Raw genomic sequence first — 20,486 nt, forward strand, 5'->3', positions numbered from 1 at the left:
CAGAATGAAGGCAGAATGCTCATAGATAAGGAAATAAATTCCCCCCATGGAATGAAAATGCTCTGAAAATATAGTATCAAAGCTATGAAATTACTGTTGAGTGACAACACTGTTCACGAACTGCTGACTTATGTGTTAAACTGCACTTAAAACCCCATGGCTACCCTGCTAAATGAATAAGGAAACTGTAGTTTTCATCCTTAAAGATTGTTTACAATGTCTTGAAATGCAGAAAACAGCTGCACGCTGTATCAGTGAAAGCTGATACTTCTTGGAGGCTACATGCCAGTGAAAAAACACTTTAGCGTGCCATTCATCCCAAAGGTACGCACTGACATATGGTGACCTAGAAGAAGAATCTGTGTTGGCTCTAACAATTTTAACAGCATCCATTCAGAGATTAAACTGATATATGTTCATGTCTACATGAATAAATGTTTATACAAAGATAATGGTAACTGTCTGGCTGACTAAACCTCTATCATCTTGGCTTTCTGTTCCATTTAGAAAATCAATCAAAGCAGTGAAATGTTGAAATAGCAGATAAGCTCGGGAATAAATGAGCAACAGCAGCCAGTGGACATAAAAAAAGGTTAATTTCCTGCCCTTGAGTTTGTTGTTGATGCACTGCATCAGCTCAGCACTCCTCCAGATTGAAGTGCGAAAAACAATGTCGACAGGTGTGCGTTTGATCTAACTGAATGACATTTACCCAGGTACCCTTGAGACTGAGAGGTAAAGAACCGTAAAGACCTTTTGTTGCCTCACCTTTGATGGAAAAAACAACTCACTAAAGCTGAATGAATGAATGCATGGTTACTCAGTGCAGAGTGTGATCCTGGCAAATGTAGATGTATAGTAAATGATTTTTGTGTGTGTGTTTTTTCCCCACTTGGCCCTCCGCTTGCATCTGTCGATCCCAAGTGGCCGTCATCGCTCTCGTCTTTCTCGTCTTCTTTCTCTAAGCATCGTTTCCCTCCCTCTCTCTTGTTTGTTCCATTCTTACTCTTGTCACTACCCTTACCTATCTCTAATTAACACCTACTCCAGGCTCTATCTGCCTTAGCAAACCCCAAAGGACAGAGCTGAAAAGGGAGATGGAGACAGAAAAATACATACAATAAGAAATGAGGGAAATCAACTGAGCAAGGGGGGGGGAAATGGTGCAGAGTGGCACAGAAAGAGAGAATAGACAGATTCAGACGGTGGCTCTTAATGTTGGCTCGTTCAGCTGGTCGGTGGAAATGTTTACAATGAAAACAGCTGCTGTGGTTAAATTTAACTGAATAAAAACATTAACTAAACCACAGTGATCAACATAAACATGCTTTACATGGGCACTAATGCACCCAGTGTGACGCATTCACATGTTCGAGGGCTCTCTAGAAACCATCTGTCTTTGTAAAGCCATCAGAGACCTCAGGACAACATCAAACGACGCTGTAGATCTCGAGGTGCTTGACTGCATGTGTGTGTGTGTGGCAACAGGAAGAGTGTGGCATCCATTTTTGTGGCTTGAGCCTCAGCTGGTGTTTATCAGTTAAGGTGGAGCCCGTGTGTGTGTGTGTGTGTCGTGTATGTGTGCATATGGACACTCAGGACTTCAGTAGATCATTTCAGGCAAGCAGATGCACGGTTGTAAGCTGACATACGAATGCACATACACGCGAATATACAGACATGCAGGTGCACCACTTGATACTTCACCACAGAGACTGCAAAGAAAAAGGCTGCATGCAGACTAACATACAAATAGGAAGGTTAAAAACGGCAGTGTGAGCGAGCCGGGCTGAAAGGCTAAAGCTGTTTGGCCAAATGAAGACAAAGAAAACGACCACAGGCAAATGCACCAGCACCCAAATTTGCAAGCATTAACAAACACACACACACACACACACACACACACACACAAGTTGAGTAAGGTGCGTGCGCACATGTTTTAGTGAATCTGGCTACTGCATTAGCAATACAGATTTATTGCAAGTATCGATTACCCACGGACGTCAAACATCACACACCCGCAGCAAAGCACTGAGTCAACAATACACTGAAAAATGTTTATTTCCACAGCACTCCACACCCATAAATTACGAACTATTGACTTCACACCTGCAAACACGTAAAAAGCACAGACACACACACAGACATAGGCACACACCCTCACGAGCTGCATGCAAAAGCACCTTGAACACCTGCCACAACAAAGAGCTACCTGCTACCTTACACAAAGAAAAATATAGACAGACACCACACATGGGGCATAAAACACTCGCAAACACGTACACCAACACACACGCACGCACGCTCGCTCGCTCTTTTTGGCTCGTAAATTGCACTGCATCATCTGATTAAAAGAAGTGCGACAATTTTAAATTATTTGGTGTCCACAGACGACCATTTGCACCACAAAGCCATGCCATTAATAACAGCTGAGGCCTGCACGTATCTTGGCAGGCACACAAACATAGACGACCAAAGGATCAGACAGGTGGTAACTTACCTCCACCTCCACCGAGCAGAGTGTTGTTGGCTAAAAGAGAGACAAGAAAAAAGAAATGATTGTGAATACAACTGAAGCGTAATTAATAAGGCTTAAACCGTCACAGCAAGCAATAATTAAAAAGTCGGAGGACACAAAACTAATTAAATTAAGCAAAAATGTCTGTAGTGTATATATGGCGAGAATGTCTTTTCAATTTATGGCTATGTATTTAGCCAGATAAACAGCTAAGTATTACACTTAGCTATTAGATTTCTACTTTAAACTGCAAATAATATTTGAGGGTTGGACTGAAATAAGAACAAGAAGATGTCTTTTAATTTTTTGGACCATACCAACCTGTGATTGCTATTTGTTAAACTGAATAAATACCTGAACAGATCAATAACAAAAATACCCATGAGTTGCAGCCCTCATCACATCTAATATAAAATGTTACACAGGTCTCTGATGAATAGTGCAATCACGTTCTCATTACATCCAGGTGATATAAAACTCCAATTACTACAATGAGCAGATTTCATTTTTTCCCATTATGATTATTCAGTTATTTTAATTGTAAACCGATTACCCCTAAATGTCAAACTGAAGCCCAAACAAACAATACATTTGATGGCACCTCATCCAACAGGAAGTAGTTTTAACACTTGCTTTCTCTGCCTTACCTCTGCATAACTTTTCACTATGATTTAAAACACCTCATTTTGGTTTTAGAACATATTCTGTGCACAGTAGTACATTTCATGGAGACATTTCCTACTTTAGTGTCCAACTGGTCCTAATGAAAATGTACATTCACTACGCACTTCATTAGGAACAACTGATCAACTGCTCATTAATACAAATATCTAATTAGCCAATCACATGGCAGAATATCAGTGCATTTAGGGCATGTAGATATGGTCAAGATAACCTTTTGAAGTTCAAACTGAGCATCAGAATAGGGAAGGAAGATGCAGTAGAGCATCTATTAACATCAAACCTTGAAACAGATGAGCTACAATAGCCACTTACAGTGGCTTGCAAAAGTATTCGGCCCCCTTGAACTTTCCCACATTTTGTCACATTACAGCCACAAACATGAATCAATTTTATTGGAATTCCACGTGAAAAACCAACACAAAGTGGTGCACACGTAAGCAGTGGAATGAAAATCATACATGATTCCAAACATTTTTTACAAATAAATAACTGAAAAGTGGGATGTGCCAAGAACAGGAAAACTGAGGGCACAGTTTGCACAGGCTCACCAAAGCTGGCCAAGAGAAGACTGAAAAAATGTTGCCTGATCTGATGAGTCAATATTTCTGCGCCAACATTCATATGGTAAGGTCAGAATTTGGTGTAAACATCATCAAAGCACACCAGCAATCCTGCCTTATATCAACGGTTCAGGTTGGTAGTAGGACTGTAATGGTGTGAGGGGAATTTTCATGTTTTGGGCCCCTTTTTACCATGTTCATTCCTTTACCACACATCATCTGATGGCTACTTCCAGAAGATAACACACTATGTCACAAATCTCATATCACCAGATCTCAATTCAATAGAGCTTTCATTTGTGGTACAATGGGAGATTTGTATCATGAATGTGCAGCTAACAAATCTGAAGCAAGTGTGTAATGCTGTGCATCTTTTTGGATCCATGTCATGACGAATAGGGCCGGAACATATCATACCGTTCACGGTAATACTGGTATAATGTTGAGCAACGATAAGAAAATGAAATATCGCAATAGAATATGGGTAAAACACGCATGCGCAGTGCCTTTGTTTTCATACACACATGGCGGAAAAAGCATGGCGGCGACGGAGAATGAGAAGGGCGAAAGCGGATTGTTAAATGAAACGGATGAACCAGAATTGGTTTGTAAAAATGCTGCAGCTTCAGTGGTGTGGAACTGGTTTAACTTTCGTCCGTCAGATACACAACAAAGCACTATTTTTGGTAGAGCATGCTAGCGGGCCGTCGTTATTACTGTGTTTTTTGGAAAATACGGCACACTTAAAATCAATCCTGTGATTTTTCTGAAAATCGACAGTGCCCCTTATGATCCCGTGTGCCTTATGTATGAATTCTGGTTGTGTTTACTGACCTCGAAACGATTTTATGTCGTACACGGCGCTCGAAAATCTGTCAAATATTTTAGTACAACTTTGCTAAGCTACGAACCCTGCACCACTTGATGGATTGTCGGAGCATTACGGCTATCGTAGGCAGGCGCCTCGCAGAGTGATACGTACTGTGCTTCAACAGAATATTACCGTATTGTGTGTGTATAACCTCTTTTTAAGTTTTGTGGATATTATACATGGTTATGCTGAGGATATGTCGGCCAATTTCCACTGGAAATGCTTTTTGGTTAAACTGTCAGCAAGGATTTTGCATTTGCACTGTTAAATTTTTATATAACTTTAATGCACATAAAACAGCTGCTTGTTTAAGTGAAAATACATTGTTGTTGTTTTTTTGCACTAATAAAGTTGTGGAGTTGTAAAGTATTTTGTCTAGTGCCAATAATATCGTCAGTTATATCGTTATTGCAAATTTTCAAATGTATATCGTGATAAATATTTTTGGTCACATCGCCCTGCTCTAATGACGAATGAAGGCAGGTCTGAAGGAAAAACAAGGTTCAAGCCAGTTCTAGCAACTTGTATCTAATAAAGAGGGTGATGAGTGTATATTGATGCAGGAGAGCTTTTTCTTCAATAACCCTGCCTAAATGCTGTTTGTTTCAAGAGGTGCAACTGTTACTTTAAAGGCAAACTGTCTCCATTTCCTGCTTGTGGACCACTGGTTCAGTTTTCATTCCACAAGTTTGGAAATGGAAGAACCGGATATTTCAGTGCATTGAAGTGTACAGCACATCTTCATTCAAAGTGACAGTAAGACAGAGCTCATATAATATCCATTTTCATTAGTACAATAATGACAATGCTATTAAGAAATGAAGAAATACCCTTTAAAGTAACACTGGAAACTTCAAAAACTACAAATGAGTTACAGTTTGTGCATAAGTCTAACACCAAGTTGATACTACAACCAAAAACGTTACAAAATAACACAAGCATGACTAGCTACATTGCTAACGTGTTGCACAAGTGCTTTGCTGACATTATAAACAGGCTTCTGTGTGCAAACAAGAGTCTTTGATCGGTTTATGCTTCACCTCATGATTGGTGATCTGAACAACCTCACAGTCATCACAGTGAGTATCAAGCTTCAGTTTGAATTAATTCATTCAGCTACTTGTTCAACAGTAATTCTAATTTTAATTCCTAGTTCTATATTTAAATGAATCTTCATTTAGGTGAAGATAGAAAAATAAGAGGGGGGGGGAAAGGTGTTTTGATATTTGTCCTTCTGGGGGAAAAAAAGGTTTATTGGTGTCAGCAATTCTTCACACGAGTGGCTCTCAGTTTGCGTTTTCAGGGCTTACAGTGGTGCTACTATTTCCAAGCCAGTCAGTTAATTGCATCCACGTGGCATCGCAGGTGTAACTCGGTCCCTGATTAGACGGATAGAATGAGAACCAGCAGGCTCGGAGTCCCGTCAGCGAGGGCTGAGAAGCACAGCACAATATGAACGAGTGACTTCACAGCCCGCGAAGCTAATAAATAAACTCACGCTGAGGCTACAGTCCAAAGAATAATAAGCTACCCTGTGACAAAAAATAAACAGGTAATGTGGTTCAGTTTGTGTTTCACTTATGAAAAAGGAGACCATACAGCGACTTCCAACCTGGATAACAAGGAGGTGACTGTAACTTAAACAAAGTAAGAATATAATGAGCTCTTTTTGCAGCAAGGTAAATGCTGAATAAATACTAGTATCTATGAGTGGCCAGTATGCTCCAAATCATTCCCTACTCGAATCAAGTCACTGCACATGCTTGTAAGTGTAAATTGCTGGCAGGGTGATAATGCTGGCTGTGGCTGCTTTTGACATATGTGATACCCAAGTGTTTTTCTCACCCGCATATCCATGAACGTGTGGACTCAGCAGTGTTAGCCTGAGGACATCTGCAGCGCTTCCAGGAAACCGTACCATAAACTCATACAAATCAAGTTTCTTCTTTTTCCCCCTATGCTCATGCATCCTATTTTGGTTGCTGTGAACATGTTAGGATAATCTGATAAGCACATAATCGTTCTGCGAGGGACAGTTTCAAAGTTACGTATGAACACACAGGGGACAGCTCTCATTTTAGCTAATCCTTGCCAGGAGGCATTGTGCCAACTGGGTACGCACTGAGACTGTACATGAAGCAAGCTGGTTTTTAAGAGAGCGAGGAAGAGAAGCTAAATCCCACAGATGTCTTTCCTTCTCGAGGATTCTCTAGTCTTCGCCGTTTTCACCATCCCCCATTGCCTCATTAATTGTAAATACCACTTAATTTCACCCTTTAAACACAGCACACTTCCCTGTATATGTCTCACTAAGATCTCCCAAAGTGACTCTCTCTACTCTCTATCAAGTCTTCTTAGGAAAAAAAAAGAGTTTAATGTGACAGTGTGAAACTGTCTCAGGTGCACAGCTTGTCTAAGAGCTGATAGATCGAATGATGAACCTGAATAAAGCTCGTTCAGATGGAAAACCTCCGACAGATAAATCGTCTCCATTAAGTCACCCGTTCATCATGTGCTGATTAGCTGCAGGCTGTACATAAGGCTTATATCACACACTAGGTCTTGTTAGTACTCGTCTGTGTCGACTAACATGCCCCGGGCCATATGAAGCCAGGACTCCTGAGTAGTGAAAAGCTTCCTTTCTAAAGAAAAACAAATCTGCCTGAAGGAGACAGACTGCAGCTCTGACAGGGAGAGCTGGACCAAAACTACAGTTATCGGTGTTTTACTGGTGCTGAAGTGAACTGGTGAGCCCGACTGTGACATCAGGATTTGCTGGAATAACTGATTTTGTTTACCCACAGTGGAAACTTGTTACAGCACTTGTTTTAGGCTGATTTGGTGAACTTGTTAGCAAGACACAGAGCAGTTACCGAGCAAAGTAATCACCTATAATTTGTCCGTTTCCACCCTTTTGAATCCAAGACCAATATTTACTGACGTTACCTTTGTTTTAATCTCTAACCAATCCATGGTTAATTACCTAACTGTATAGCAGCTAAATGCTGTACTATCTTCACCAAAGCACAGCTGCATTGTAGATCTGCCAGCTGTAGCCAAAAGCAAAGAGACGACAACACTGCGGGTCAACAAAAACTTTAAAGTGCAATGCAAAACAGCACAATGTTCCAGGTCAACTCCCAACCAGGTGTACCTTTTACTGCATCACATTTCCTGCTGTCTTTCCCACATTTCCTGTTGGCTATCTGCAGCTATCAAATAAAAGGCAAAATGAGCATCATTATGAGAGATTTGTTTCACACATTGTAATTTGATAAATTGAGGATATGAAAGCGTGATGATTTTACAGACTTTAAAAATCGTCTTTCTGACTGTCTGACTTTAGTAATGGGTAAATTGGTTGCTAGGAAACTGACACTGACAGTTACGGGAACCAAACCCTATTACACCTAACTATAGATATTACTTTGTCTGCATCAAGTGTGGATACGATGACAGATACAGCAAATAATAATCATGCACTGCAGAATGAGTGTGGAATACATATTACTGTGAAACTGAGTTTTAAACAAGTATCCGGTCTGACATGTTGACCACATTTTTTTTAACTCTTCCATCACAGATTTTTAAAAAAAACTATTTTAATTTTGTATTCAACATAATTCTGGACTAATCTGGCCAATAGCAAGCATTCTTTTTAAATTGTTTTTCTGTTCTTATCCTTTACCTCTTTAGCTCCAGAGAACTTTAGCTGTTTAGCTTTCTGGGAGGACAGAAAGCTAAACAGCTGAGCCACCGAGTAAAAACAAGTTTGAACTGGTAGGTGTCACCATGTGTCAATCTATAGAATCCAAAACACACCCAGTGTCATCAAAGAAGTGCAAATCCCATTGCTACTTCATCGCTAATGACTGCATTAGTAGTTGTAAAAACAGATTTAGAGTGTTTAGGCATGTCAAATGGGACCAGTTGTAACTTAACGATTTTTGGAAGCAAATTATTCACCTCCTCTCCTGCAACATGCCTTGGCTACATCAGTGTCAGGTAATGTCCAAACATTTCCATTAATCACAATAAGACACAGTAAACACAGAGAGTGATAATGAAATTCCGGCAGTCGAGAGAAACAATGCAACGATGACAACGTGTTTAATTACTCCATTACCCTCTGGAACCCTACGGCTGTTATTTGTGTGCACTAAGTCCTCTTTCTTTCTGAGGGAATGACACTAAAACCTGATGTTTTAGATTGCTGAGATTTGTGTCGGCTGCTCTATTAGAGCTGACAGAAATGTCTTACTCCCACATGATAATGTCTGTTTGAGAAATTTAAAAAAAAAAAAAAAAAAAAGTACTAATAAGATGGCAGTCACTACCATTTCAGATAGCAGCGAGTTATGTCCGTACAGGGAAAAGAGTAGGCTGGATGTGTATTTTTCTTTCAAGCACTTCTTTTTTTTCCCCTTCCCTCTTCCGTCACTGTTCGTGTGTGAAGCTACAAGATGACAAAGACACACAAAAGCAGACAAAGAGTTCTTGGAGAGAGATCGTGGGGGCAGGCTGATGCAGCCCAGAGGAAGCTGATGACCAGTATAAAAACTGCTGCCTTCAGACATGAACAGACAACACTCTGTATGACCTAATTCATTTGAAAGATATTGAAAGTATAGCAGTGTTTTGTTTTGTTTATTTATTAGCCTTTACTTCACTGCACCACCTGAAAAATACACTGAATACTTATATGGGGCTGATTTCTTATCCTTCCTTCAAAGTTATAGCATATTTCTCTGCTTCAGTATCGGCTGCAAAGCAGAATTTCCCAACATAGAGACTTTAGTGGGGCAGACTAGTCAGAGTGTAACTGGCAACTCATTTTAGCATATTTAAATACCTCCAAGAAAAAGTCTCCAAAAGTTGATTCTGTTCATCTGGACGTAGCGTTTTGTGGGAGAAACGTTTCGTCACTCATCCAAGTGACTTCTTCAGTCTCAGCTGACTGCAGGTTTCCCCGATCTCATAAACAGTACATTTGCATAATGACTGAAACCAGCCCACTGAAGGAACAATGGGCTGGGAGGTCAGTTCCTTAATCTTAATTATGCAAATTTGCATGACCATTGATCAACAACTACTGACCAAAACCCACTGATCAATGGCCATGAGTACCATTCACAGAGAGTTGGGGAATTTCTGCAATCACAGCATTGTAAGATGGTGACAGATGTACCCTTAGGCCCCCTCCTCGATTCAGAGATGGTCTTTCCCTTTTCACGTAAATGGCCTCCTTGACTCCGCGCTCAAACCAGCGTCCAGATGAACAGAATCAACTTGAATGCATCAAGACTCCAAGAAAAAGGTTCCATCCACGATCAGTCCACTATTGGAGAATCCCCTAGCTAGCCCCAGCCTTCCCTGCCTTGTGTTTTCCTGACTGGCTGACTCGTTAGTCAGATCACTGATGTGGAGGTTTTCAATATCATTCAGCTCCATCGACAGTCTTTGACTGCAGCTGGTGACAGTAGCCCATGTTCTGCCTCAGAGATCCTTTGCAAGCTGCAGGGACACTCTAATGAGAACCTGTGGCAGGTGGAAAAGTGGTTAAAATGCTCAAGCTCACGGAGGCTTCAGAGCAGAACAAGGACTACCAGCTGCAGTCGGGAGTTCATCTGTGGATCAGGATACTCTGCTCAGTTAGGTTTGTGGACAGTGGCATATTTTTCTTGAGTTTTCTCTCTGTAATCCACCACTGTGCATTTTTAAATCATACAATGAGTTTCTGACTGAAGTGCAAGGAGTGTGACAAAAGTGTTGCACTCACTGGCATTGTCATATATCTGATTTTTCAGAGGTTCGAAAGTAACTGGGGTAAAAATTAATCTTTTTATTTTTATTATATGGCCAAAAACCTGTGGACCTACCTGTATCTGTTAACGTTCTTGGCAAAATATTTGGAACAGCGCGCAGGAAAAGATGAAGTGATATTACATATCACTTCATTTTGAGATACGTTTTCAGTACTCTGGCAATATGAACACTTTTATTAAAAACACAGAGACCATGCTAAAAATGGATCCCACTACCAATTCCTTAAGGTGGTGCCTTTCAAAATAAAATGAGATTAACGTCAATGGAAGTTAACTAAGTTATAGTGAAGCATAAGAACTTCACAGGGGGGACGTGGTGGACAGCAGGGGAAAGCAAATTAGAGAGCAAGTTAGATCAGACACATTAATCAGACACATTATTCCAACTGACTAATAATAATAATAATAATACATATACGCACACTGTGACACCACAGTGCAGGGAAAGCGCTATCTTATTCTTTCAAGTATACAAGGATGGTGATTAATTATCTACACCGAGTATCACAGAATTGCTATTTTGTAGGTAATATATGACACGTGGGCAATGCATGGAGAGCTACACTGTACCGACTGCCCAGGTAGCTGAAGATGTAAAATATGCACTCCAACATCCTATTTCCATTTTATTTTTGCCTTTCAAAGAAGGGGAGCCAAGTTCAAATTCAAATTCACCTTGTACCTTCCTGTCACAAATGCAAAAATGATTTTCATTTCATCTCACCATTTAAAAAAAAATATCTCAACTTGTAATTTTTATTCATTGAATTATATAATTATTAAGATCGTCTTACATGAAAAATGTATAAATGTATAAATCTTAGACACATTTTCAGTTATCCCATATAATCCTGTTATTCTCTGTGTAGATACATAGGTGCTTGAGTCTGAACCAGCCTCTGGTCTGATGCCTTTGTTTTCCCTTGTGGGGGGAACAAAGGCATCAAAGCAACCAAAATACCCATGTGCATGCACAATCACGCAGTTGCAGAGACGTGGACACACACACACACACGCTCACATACGTGGAAGCACACAGGCACACAAACACATACGCAGAAGGGTGCAGGAGGAAAAGGGGTTTGAACACCAAGACGTGCATGCGCATACACCACCCTTTCAAGCAGTCACAGATACACACATATACAAATCCAGACAGTCAGTGTTTGGGTAACCATGGTGATGGCAAAGCCCAAAGGTTTGTTACTGAAACCTAGTTAATTAGAAGGAGTAAGGGCGAAAGAGAGAGAGTAATGTCGATACTCGAGGGAAAGTGTTTCGCCATCTGTTAAAACCCACATGTACCCTCTGCCCGGTCGTGTGTGGATACAGTGTAACTGTGTGTGCACGAGCTGGCCACAGTTGTTGCATGAGCAAACACAAACACACACACACACACACACACACAATTCTCTGCTCCTGTGGTGCTGAAAGCGCAGAGGCCAAGAGTTTCTTTTTCTTACTGGTATTAGATGACTAATTGGAAGAGCTAATGCTTAGCCGCCAAATAACGCGCGCTGGCATCTGCTGCAGAGACACACCAATTATCGCGCGCGAAAGGGATCAGGGTGATAAGTTATACAACTACATACAGAAGGAAAGAGACGGGAGGAGGGAGGGTTGACAGGGAGGGAGTGGAGAATGGGGTGGAGGAGGGGAGTGCGAGGTGTCAGGGGACAGAGGAAAGGCTCGGGGAGGAGGGGGGAGAGAGCGTGAGGGAGGGAGGGGATGATGGAGGTGAGTGAGTGAGAGAGACAGAGACAAAGTGAAAGAGACCTGAGGGTGGAGAAGGGAGACACAGGGCTAAATTTGCCGGGAACATAAAACAACAAGATGGAGTGTAGTTCTTCTTCTTTCTTGGGAGGTAAGTAATCAGAGAAAGGGGGAGAAAGAGGCCTGATTGATGCATCAGTGAAGGACAGGAGCTACATGCCTTAAAACCTGGCCAGAGAGAGGAGGTGGTGGTGAAAGAATTTGGCTGTAAGAGTGAGACTAAGGAGAGGCAATGGGCTCTCGTTTTGTGTTTAGCTCACTGTGTTGAATCACCTGCGCGTTTATGAGTGTGTGTGAATGTTTCTCTCTCTCTGTGGGACTGTGTTAGAAATCGGAGGTAATGATGATAATGATGAAAACAGGGTAACATTTACTTTGTAGCCCTGTGTTAAACCAGCTTTGCCAGTGTGTGTCTTTCCTTTAAATGGCCTTCCATCTTATTTTAGTTTTTTTTCTCCTTTCTCCCTGCTCTCCCTGCTTCTCCCTCCTATTCCCCAGGCCCCAGTGCAACCTGTTTGTGTATTCCTCCCTCTCCCGCTTGCCTCTCTCTCTCTCCTACCCACTTGTCCTAAACACCATTATAGCGCTTTCAGTCATTTAATTTCTAGCCATCATTTATTTGGACCACTTGAGAATGTCAATCAGTTTGCTGCTGTCCCTGTGTCAGAAGAGGACAAAGCCTGAGCTACGTTGCAGGATAAATGCAGATTTGATTCTTTACCATCACTTTTTAAACCGAGGAAGAAAAATTTAACATAAAACAATCTGATCTTGTAATTAATAACATAAGAGGATTTGCCTTTAATGACAAACACTCCAACTGTTGTATTAAGTAATCGTTAATAATTATTTTTTTTAACTTGTCCTGCTCCACCCTGAGCATCAGTACAGGTGGACTATAACCTAAACTGAGTTAAACAAGTAATGCAAGCAAACTGGGTTAAAAGAAATAGTGTTATTGTGTTTCCTTTTCTTGCACCTGTGTTTACGCTGCTTTATAGGCTTTCCTTGGCCTCTTGGCAAACCTTACTTACTAGAAATGTGTTTTTAAGCTTCACAAAGTCTTGTTCCCACCTGTGTGTAACAAACACCTTACTCCAAAATGTGCATTTGTACGCACTGATGTAGTGTTAACATAGATTTATAAGTGAGGATCCCAACACTGCTAATTGCTTGTGCATTCTTACCATAGTTCACACTTGCAGTGGCGATATGACATGAAGCAGCTGGTAACTTTAAATTAATGATAAGATGAAGCGTGACAAGAGGAGGTTTCTCAGACTACTTGGAAACGGAGGAAGTTGACCAGAGTTCAACTTTATGCAAATGAGCAGTAATGCATTGGGGAAATGGCCAGCTGAAGGGTAGAAGTATTTAAGGGTACTTTACATTTTTTTGTCGTAAATCCTCCTCCGGCTACAGTTACTATAACGGCTGGCAACAGCCCGCGTACTTCCTCAACAACTTTACAGTAGAAATTCAAATGCCTGCAATCAGTGAGGCAACATTAACAACAGGCGAAGATAAATGATGCAGAGAACGCTCTTTTTTGCCTTTACCATAGAGAGTGCATTGCATGCTTGGCAAAATATTTATATTTTATCATTCTAAAATGATCTTTGAATTAATTAAGAGAACATCTGTTGATCCAGTTTTGCTTTCTTGCTTCTGGTGAGACTGTGCAAGTAAATCATAAATTTGGGCTTTTTCCAGTTTGCACAAAGCCATTTGTTATCATTTTACACTATTTTATACCATAAATGCTTAATTACTAAATTCAATATTTTATATTTTAATCTCTACTGAAGAGATGTAGCCTCTTACTGAAAAGTGAGGCCAATGTGGAAATGCCTTAAATATTTTTTTTTTTCTAATGGCCAGCAGGGGGCGATACTAGAGGTCTATGAAAAGCTTCCCAACTTCTTATATATATATAACCTCAGCAAACACTTTGCTCACGTGTTTCTCGTGTCATTCACTAGTGTCAAATCTTATGTAATACAGCACAATGTTATTTTTTATAAATTATGGTCCCCTTTAGATTAAAATTATTGCACAGTAGATAATACTGGCTCAAGGCTTTGTCTGACTTGACAGGCTGATATCATCTTTAGTAGTGCTCTCAGAAAATTACTGAGCTTGCCATCACTGCTATTAGCATGAACATACAGGGAACCCATTCTGAATATAACCAACATGCAAATGTGTCACGCAGGAGGCAATGCAAAGTCTGTACAATGAGACTGAGGGAAGCCTGAAGAAGAAGAGTGGTTTGTTTTGCTTTTTGTGGTCTAAACAATCAGAGATGAGCATTTAAGTATTGATTGGCTAAGCCAGTGCAGAATGACCACAATATTGCACAACAAACCAACAATTATTGGTGCAGAAATTGCACTGGTAAATATAGATAATATTCAGATTTTAAGTATTAAGCATTAAGCAGCTGCTAATGCAATTTTTATTATGCAGAGAGCAATTTCATCAATCATGCTAAATCTACATATCATTGAGTTGAAATGATTGTGTATCATTTGTTTTGGTATAATCTGGGCCATTTTGTTTGCCATTTGTGGCTGCAACTTTTTTGGTTTTTTAATATTTGAAGGGGAACATGCAGCTAATCCTTTAACCTACTTTTACTTAAGACAATAATTGCCTGAACGGGGGTGTTAAACAGATACCACGAGGGATAAATCCACCATAAATTACAGTGATTTACCACAGACACAGTAATAGTTCCTGCAGGAATAACTCAATTTTTCTTATTACAAATGCCATAATACAAACAGAAAAAAATAGTAACCTGATTGTAATAAGTTCCCTCTATTTAAGAACATTTTCAACAAAAATGGGAGGAAAAAAAACACAATAAGAAACACCCTGATGTAGATCAATAAAACCAAGGGTAATCTTTGTAAACATAGCAGGATGAACTGAACTGAACTGAATTGTACTTCAGGTTCTCAAGTCAGGTTCAAGCTCCTTTATATGACAATATAAAACAGAATGAGAATGATAAATCAGTCAACATTACACTGTTGTATTAAGACAGGGGGAAGAATATACAGAACTGGATTGTTAAATGTGGATGTTTCAAACATACACAACGTGTCTATCCACAAGTGGACTTACAATATTGTACACTTTCCTTTATCCTAATATTTTGCTTATACGATATGTGGAAAAATAAATAAAACTGCATAAAATGTCAAATGTTAGCATTATTATAGTACCAGACTACTTAAATAGCTAAGCAATAATTATCCGGCATCACGTCCCACTGCCTCATTTAGAGCACAAGCAGAAGGAATATATAAGTACGACCATTACTAGAGACTGCTACACTCCATAATTACAGTACACTTGACTTTATAAATTATCATATCACATGATGTAAGTGATACTGACACTGTAAGCATGACAATTTAGACATATGAAGTATTTAATAATATTTGCTAAATTAGATGTAATTGAATTAGAATGATCAACTGTTTTATAAAGTGTTACAAGTGCATAAATGCTAAAGCCTGCTGATATATGGTTGCTAGATTATGATGACGCTATAATATCTATTATGGATAAATACCTTCAGGGGTCTACACAAATTCAGCCACACAAGCCTAGAGACCAGTCGGTGATCCTCTGACAACCTCTGGTTTCTACGATAAATGTGTGTCATCTAATAAGTTGACTGATTGTGGGCGATTGATAGTTGTTCTCGGGTATAGCTGCTTTGGTTGCATATCAGATTGCAACTTGGCAACTGCTCATGGTTTCCATTAAAGACGCCGACAGGTCTGCAAACATTCGACTGAAACACTTTGCATTCAAAATAAAAGTTGTGCCTTATTACATCAATGTGTTTCAAAATGCCAAACATTTACTTTGAAGGCAAATATCGTCCATTTGCAGTTTGCATTGTACTTTCACAACCACTTGGCAACTGTTTGCAGACAAGTTGGCATCTTCAATACAAATTATGCTGCAATCACAAGGTTTCCGATGCAGGACCATATAGGTCTTTCTTTTAGCGACAATCAGCAACCTCCTGCAATCATTTAACAACTGGTCTGGAATACAAAATACCAGTGGTAACCATGAGGTCACTGACCGGTCTTTTGGCCTACATGAATATGGGTTAGAAATCAATTCAACAGCAACAGCCAGTAACATCCAATAACCACTTGCAATCGGTCAGGGAATACTCATTGTTCCCTAGCAACTGATAGTTTCACGGCACGTTCGTTTGCTCATTTCCTGATTGGTTTCTGTTAGCGCCTCCTGCACAGAGATTTTGATTGTAAACGGTTTTGTTCTCACAGGCAGAAAAACACAACTTACACTTTTCCAAATAATTAATTTAGTAGTACTTATGTTATGATTAGACTTTTACTAATGTGAGGGTAAAATTGGGTTTTTTTGGCGTTTGTGTGGCCATGATGGGTGTCAAGGTTTGGTTAGCAATGGCTCGCTGTGATGGACTCGTGTATTGATTAAGAACATCAGTGTTCGGGTACACAGTCTCACGAGATGACATTAAAAACATATAATAATAGTATTATGGAAATCAAGAAGTTTTTCAGGGTTGCACTGTGTGGGTCAAATATACAGTATGACACAGTGGTAGATTAGAGCAGACACACTCTAAAATAACATTTTTTAAGCAGATAAACTGCTAGGGAAATCTGCCCCAGTCCCTCTGATTGTGTCCATGAGTCTGACTATGAGAGTCTTTCGAAATGAATCAGACTAAGTCCTACTACCGCATCTCTGGAACAGCGCCAGAGGGTGCTGGTGGTGTAGCTGCACCTGCACCTGGAGCCCCAAGGGGCCCACACAGGCCCTGTACAGATGCTCTGTGTGCAGATGAGCTGCAGAGTGTGTGGGTGGGTGCGTGATTGAAGAGGACAGAGGTGTGCCAATGTTTGCACCTCGGTCTGGCATGATCAACTTCTGTCAGGGAAAGCAACATTTAAAATTGCTGTGTTCGCATTCAATAAAAGCCTAAGCTGTGGCGACTCCTCAGTGAGCAAACAGCGCAAAGGTAATAAATGCAAATTAATTGTGAGGTGTGCCTCTTAGGAAAATAAAACTCACTGGTCACAGAGTCAGAAAACACATCAGAATTAATTTAACCCCGAGCTGATTCACAGTCATTACGCCTCAAGGACCCCTGCCTTTGACTCGTCCTGACACACAATGATGCCAGTGACTCTATGTTTATGATTAGGGTCAAATTAAAACTCAGACTTATATAAATAATATGTATTACTTCATTTTCTCAAGTGTGAGAAACCTTTCTCCTTCCTTTTCCTCGAGGGCTTTAATCCACTCATTTTCCATCTAAGGGGGCCCCCAAAGCCCCAACAGCTAAAGTCTCCGGTGCTTTGTGTAGCCTGTGTGTGAGTGTGTGGGTGTGTGCGTGGGTGTGTGTCTGTGCACCTGTCACTCTAATGCGTGGTGAGTTGTCGGTAATTGCTGGACCGTTGCGACCTCCTGAACCCCTGTAACGGAGCTCAGAGAGCCGCTGTACGCTGTAAAGAGTACCCCCCCCTCCACACACACACACACACACACACACACACACACACACACACACACACACACACACACACCAACAGAAAACAACATCACGCGCAGTCTCGGCTCTAGATGATGAAGAAGAGGAGGCGAAGGAGGAGGAGGACACAACGTGCGCTGGAGGCGACACCTGTCAAACCGTTACTGAACACAGTTGGTTTATTTAAAAAGACGGAGGCGCCCTGAGGACTTGGGGGACAAAGCGAGGTGGAAATAGAGATTAGTCGCACCTATTGCCGCTGTTTTGCGCTGAGGGAGAGACAAGGACCTCTTTTGAGGAGAAAGAGTGAGAGAGAGAGAGAGGAAGAGATTGTGTAGTATTAACGTTATGACATGCCGTTTTGGAGTTGAAGTAGCGAAGTTGACGTTTGGTTGTTGGCTGACAGCGAGAAGTGAGAGCGAAAGGACGCTGGAGAGGGAAAAACTGGACTTTATTCGAGGTTAGCCCCTCTCTGGCACACACACACACTCTCTCTCTCTCTCTCTTCCACATACACACACACACTCCAAACACATTAACCACAGCGGAGCTCAGAGTGAAACAACAGGGTGGGAGATAACTCGTGCACATCGCGGAGCTTCGGTGCGGACAGACCGAGCGTCCCCGTTCCTCTGCGGCGCGCTCGCCCCGGCTGTAGAGACCGCTGGCCGGGACTTACCGGACACCCAGAAATAATCTGTTAACTTGAGGGGGATGATAGGACAAGGATGCCCTGAGGGGAGCGAGCACCAGAGAGGCGGAAAAAGGGGCAACAAAAGGTATGATGTGGTTCGTGTTGGTGACTGCGTTTGCAGAGGAAACGCTTCGTTCAGTGCTGTCAGTCTGTCATCGTGGTTACATGTTGATGCCAACCAGCTTTAGACTCCCTCCGTGTTGCAAATACGTACGCCTGCCCTCGTTTATATAAATGTGTGTTTGCGTGTGTGTTCATCTGTGCAGCTACCTGCTGGACCAAGCTTTTTGCAGACAAGTAGAAAAAAAGTCCGAGATTTGAGAAGCAGGGCTTCGGAGAGTTAACAGGCAGAGGGAGATTAAAGCCATAGATTATACTTTGTAAAGAGAAAGAATTCCCGCTTGTATGTTTTCTCTCATCCCTCCTATCGCTCTTTCCTGTTCCCTCCCTGCATTCCCCATGTGAGCTGTTGTGTGTGTGTCTGCGCTTGTGTGTGTGTGTGTGTGTGTGTGTGTGTGTGTGTGTGTGCGTGTGCGTGTGTGTGTTTCAGAAAGGCCAAGTCTCCCAACAGGCATGCCCTTCTTACATGACAACGTCTACATCTCCTTCACCCCCCCCACACACACACACTCACACACTGTGTCTCTCAAGGCTCTCTGTGCTTTGATGTTCCATGATGCGCAGGACACCAAGCAGACTAAAACACACAATCAAAATGTTGCGTCATGTAACTCGTCTCATTAAAACTAACTAACATCTCTAACTGGGTGCAAACATAAACGTACATCTGCGCATGCACACCCATGTGCATGTACAGTACGGGATTAGCAGTCATATCGAGACAGCCAGATTAGAATGAGATTCTCGGGGCCAGAGCAGTTGAACATGGGATTAAAGAAGAAAGGGAGAGATGGATAGATGGATGGATGAAGTGATGGAAGGGGAACAAGGAGAGAGAGTGAGAGGCAAAGAGGCCAGTGACAGGCAAAGGGGGAGAAAGAGAGAGAGAGAGAGAGAGAGAGAAGCACAGAACATGAGATTAAAGTGTAATGTCCTAGAGAGGCAGAGAGAAAGAGAATCCAGGGCAAGTCATGCAGTTAGAAGGAACTGCATTGGCAGAATGTGGCGAGAATAAAGACGAGGTGAAGGCAGCAGACACTCTTCCTCTATCGCCTCCCTTTTGATCTCCTCTTATTCACCCATCTGAAAGCACTAGGGGAGCGCTGCTTATATAACCCCCCATTTGAAAAGCACAATAAACCAAGGGGTTGGAGGAAAAAAAAACACTTTAGACTGGGAAATTACAGGAAAAAAACATTCAAATCTAAAACCTGGGAACAGATGTGCATCCTCAGCCTGGCAGACATTAGTATCATCCCCATGCCTGAATGGCAGCATTCTTCATTTCCCTGAAATCTGCTACAGGCATCATTCAACCTATCAAGAGACCCTGCTTTCACCTCCAAAACTACATTTAGCTGTTCCAAATCCTCAAACTCAGCCAAGGATTTGTTAAAATTTCAGCAGCACATGTGTTAAAAGATATGTTAATGCCAGTGCGCTCTGCACAGCATGTGTCTTTTGTTAACACTTCTGTAGCCCTAATTGAACTCAAAGAATTGCTCCAGACAGATTAATGTTAAAGCAGCTTTTAGTCTTGTATCAGCACTGTTGACTAAGCTGTGCCATCGGGTTGCTGATGTCACTATTGGGCAAATAAAACACATTATTAAAAAGTATGATCCTAGAGCCTGCTTTAAAACAACACATAGGGTATTAGATGTTATCCCACTGAATATTAACTGTTTAAAGGGGAGGCTTTTCTAGCAGACCTTTATTAAGTTGAGGCTCAGTGGGGAATTTGTATAAAGCTAATTAGATTTACCGGAAAACAACAAGTCTGCTTTTTTTTAGAATTAACATATTTTTCCAGGTCACACTGAGGGCACAGCAACAAGTTTGAAGAAATGGAAGAAAAAAAAAACTTACTGGGTGAATAGA

The 20,486-nt window shown here is 41.2% G+C and overlaps 2 protein-coding genes across 6 annotated transcripts in view; one reads left to right on the top strand and one right to left on the bottom strand.

Annotated features, from left to right (window-relative positions):
- Positions 1-20,486, bottom strand: part of macrod1 (mono-ADP ribosylhydrolase 1) — a 143,525-nt gene that overhangs the window by 61,368 nt on the left and 61,671 nt on the right. For 2 of the 3 annotated variants that reach the window (XM_040015975.1, XM_040015974.1), the window contains exon 4: positions 2,501-2,530. The exons of the other annotated variant lie outside the window; for it this stretch is intronic. In XM_040015975.1, coding sequence (XP_039871909.1) covers positions 2,501-2,530 — 30 coding nt within the window. The remainder of the gene's footprint in view (positions 1-2,500; positions 2,531-20,486) is intronic. 3 annotated transcript variants of the gene reach the window in all.
- Positions 12,231-20,486, top strand: part of flrt1b (fibronectin leucine rich transmembrane protein 1b) — a 36,174-nt gene continuing 27,918 nt past the window's right edge. The window contains exon 1 of one of the 3 annotated variants that reach the window (XM_040015968.1): positions 12,231-12,322. The gene's annotated coding sequence lies outside the window, so the exon portion shown is untranslated. Of the gene's footprint in view, positions 12,323-17,815; positions 18,571-20,486 lie in introns of those variants that run through there. The other 2 variants (XM_040015964.1, XM_040015966.1) reach the window with 2 other exon arrangements.

The sequence above is a fragment of the Simochromis diagramma genome, unplaced genomic scaffold (assembly GCF_900408965.1).
Source record: "Simochromis diagramma unplaced genomic scaffold, fSimDia1.1 OVJJ01000685.1, whole genome shotgun sequence".
NCBI lineage: Eukaryota > Metazoa > Chordata > Actinopteri > Cichliformes > Cichlidae > Simochromis > Simochromis diagramma.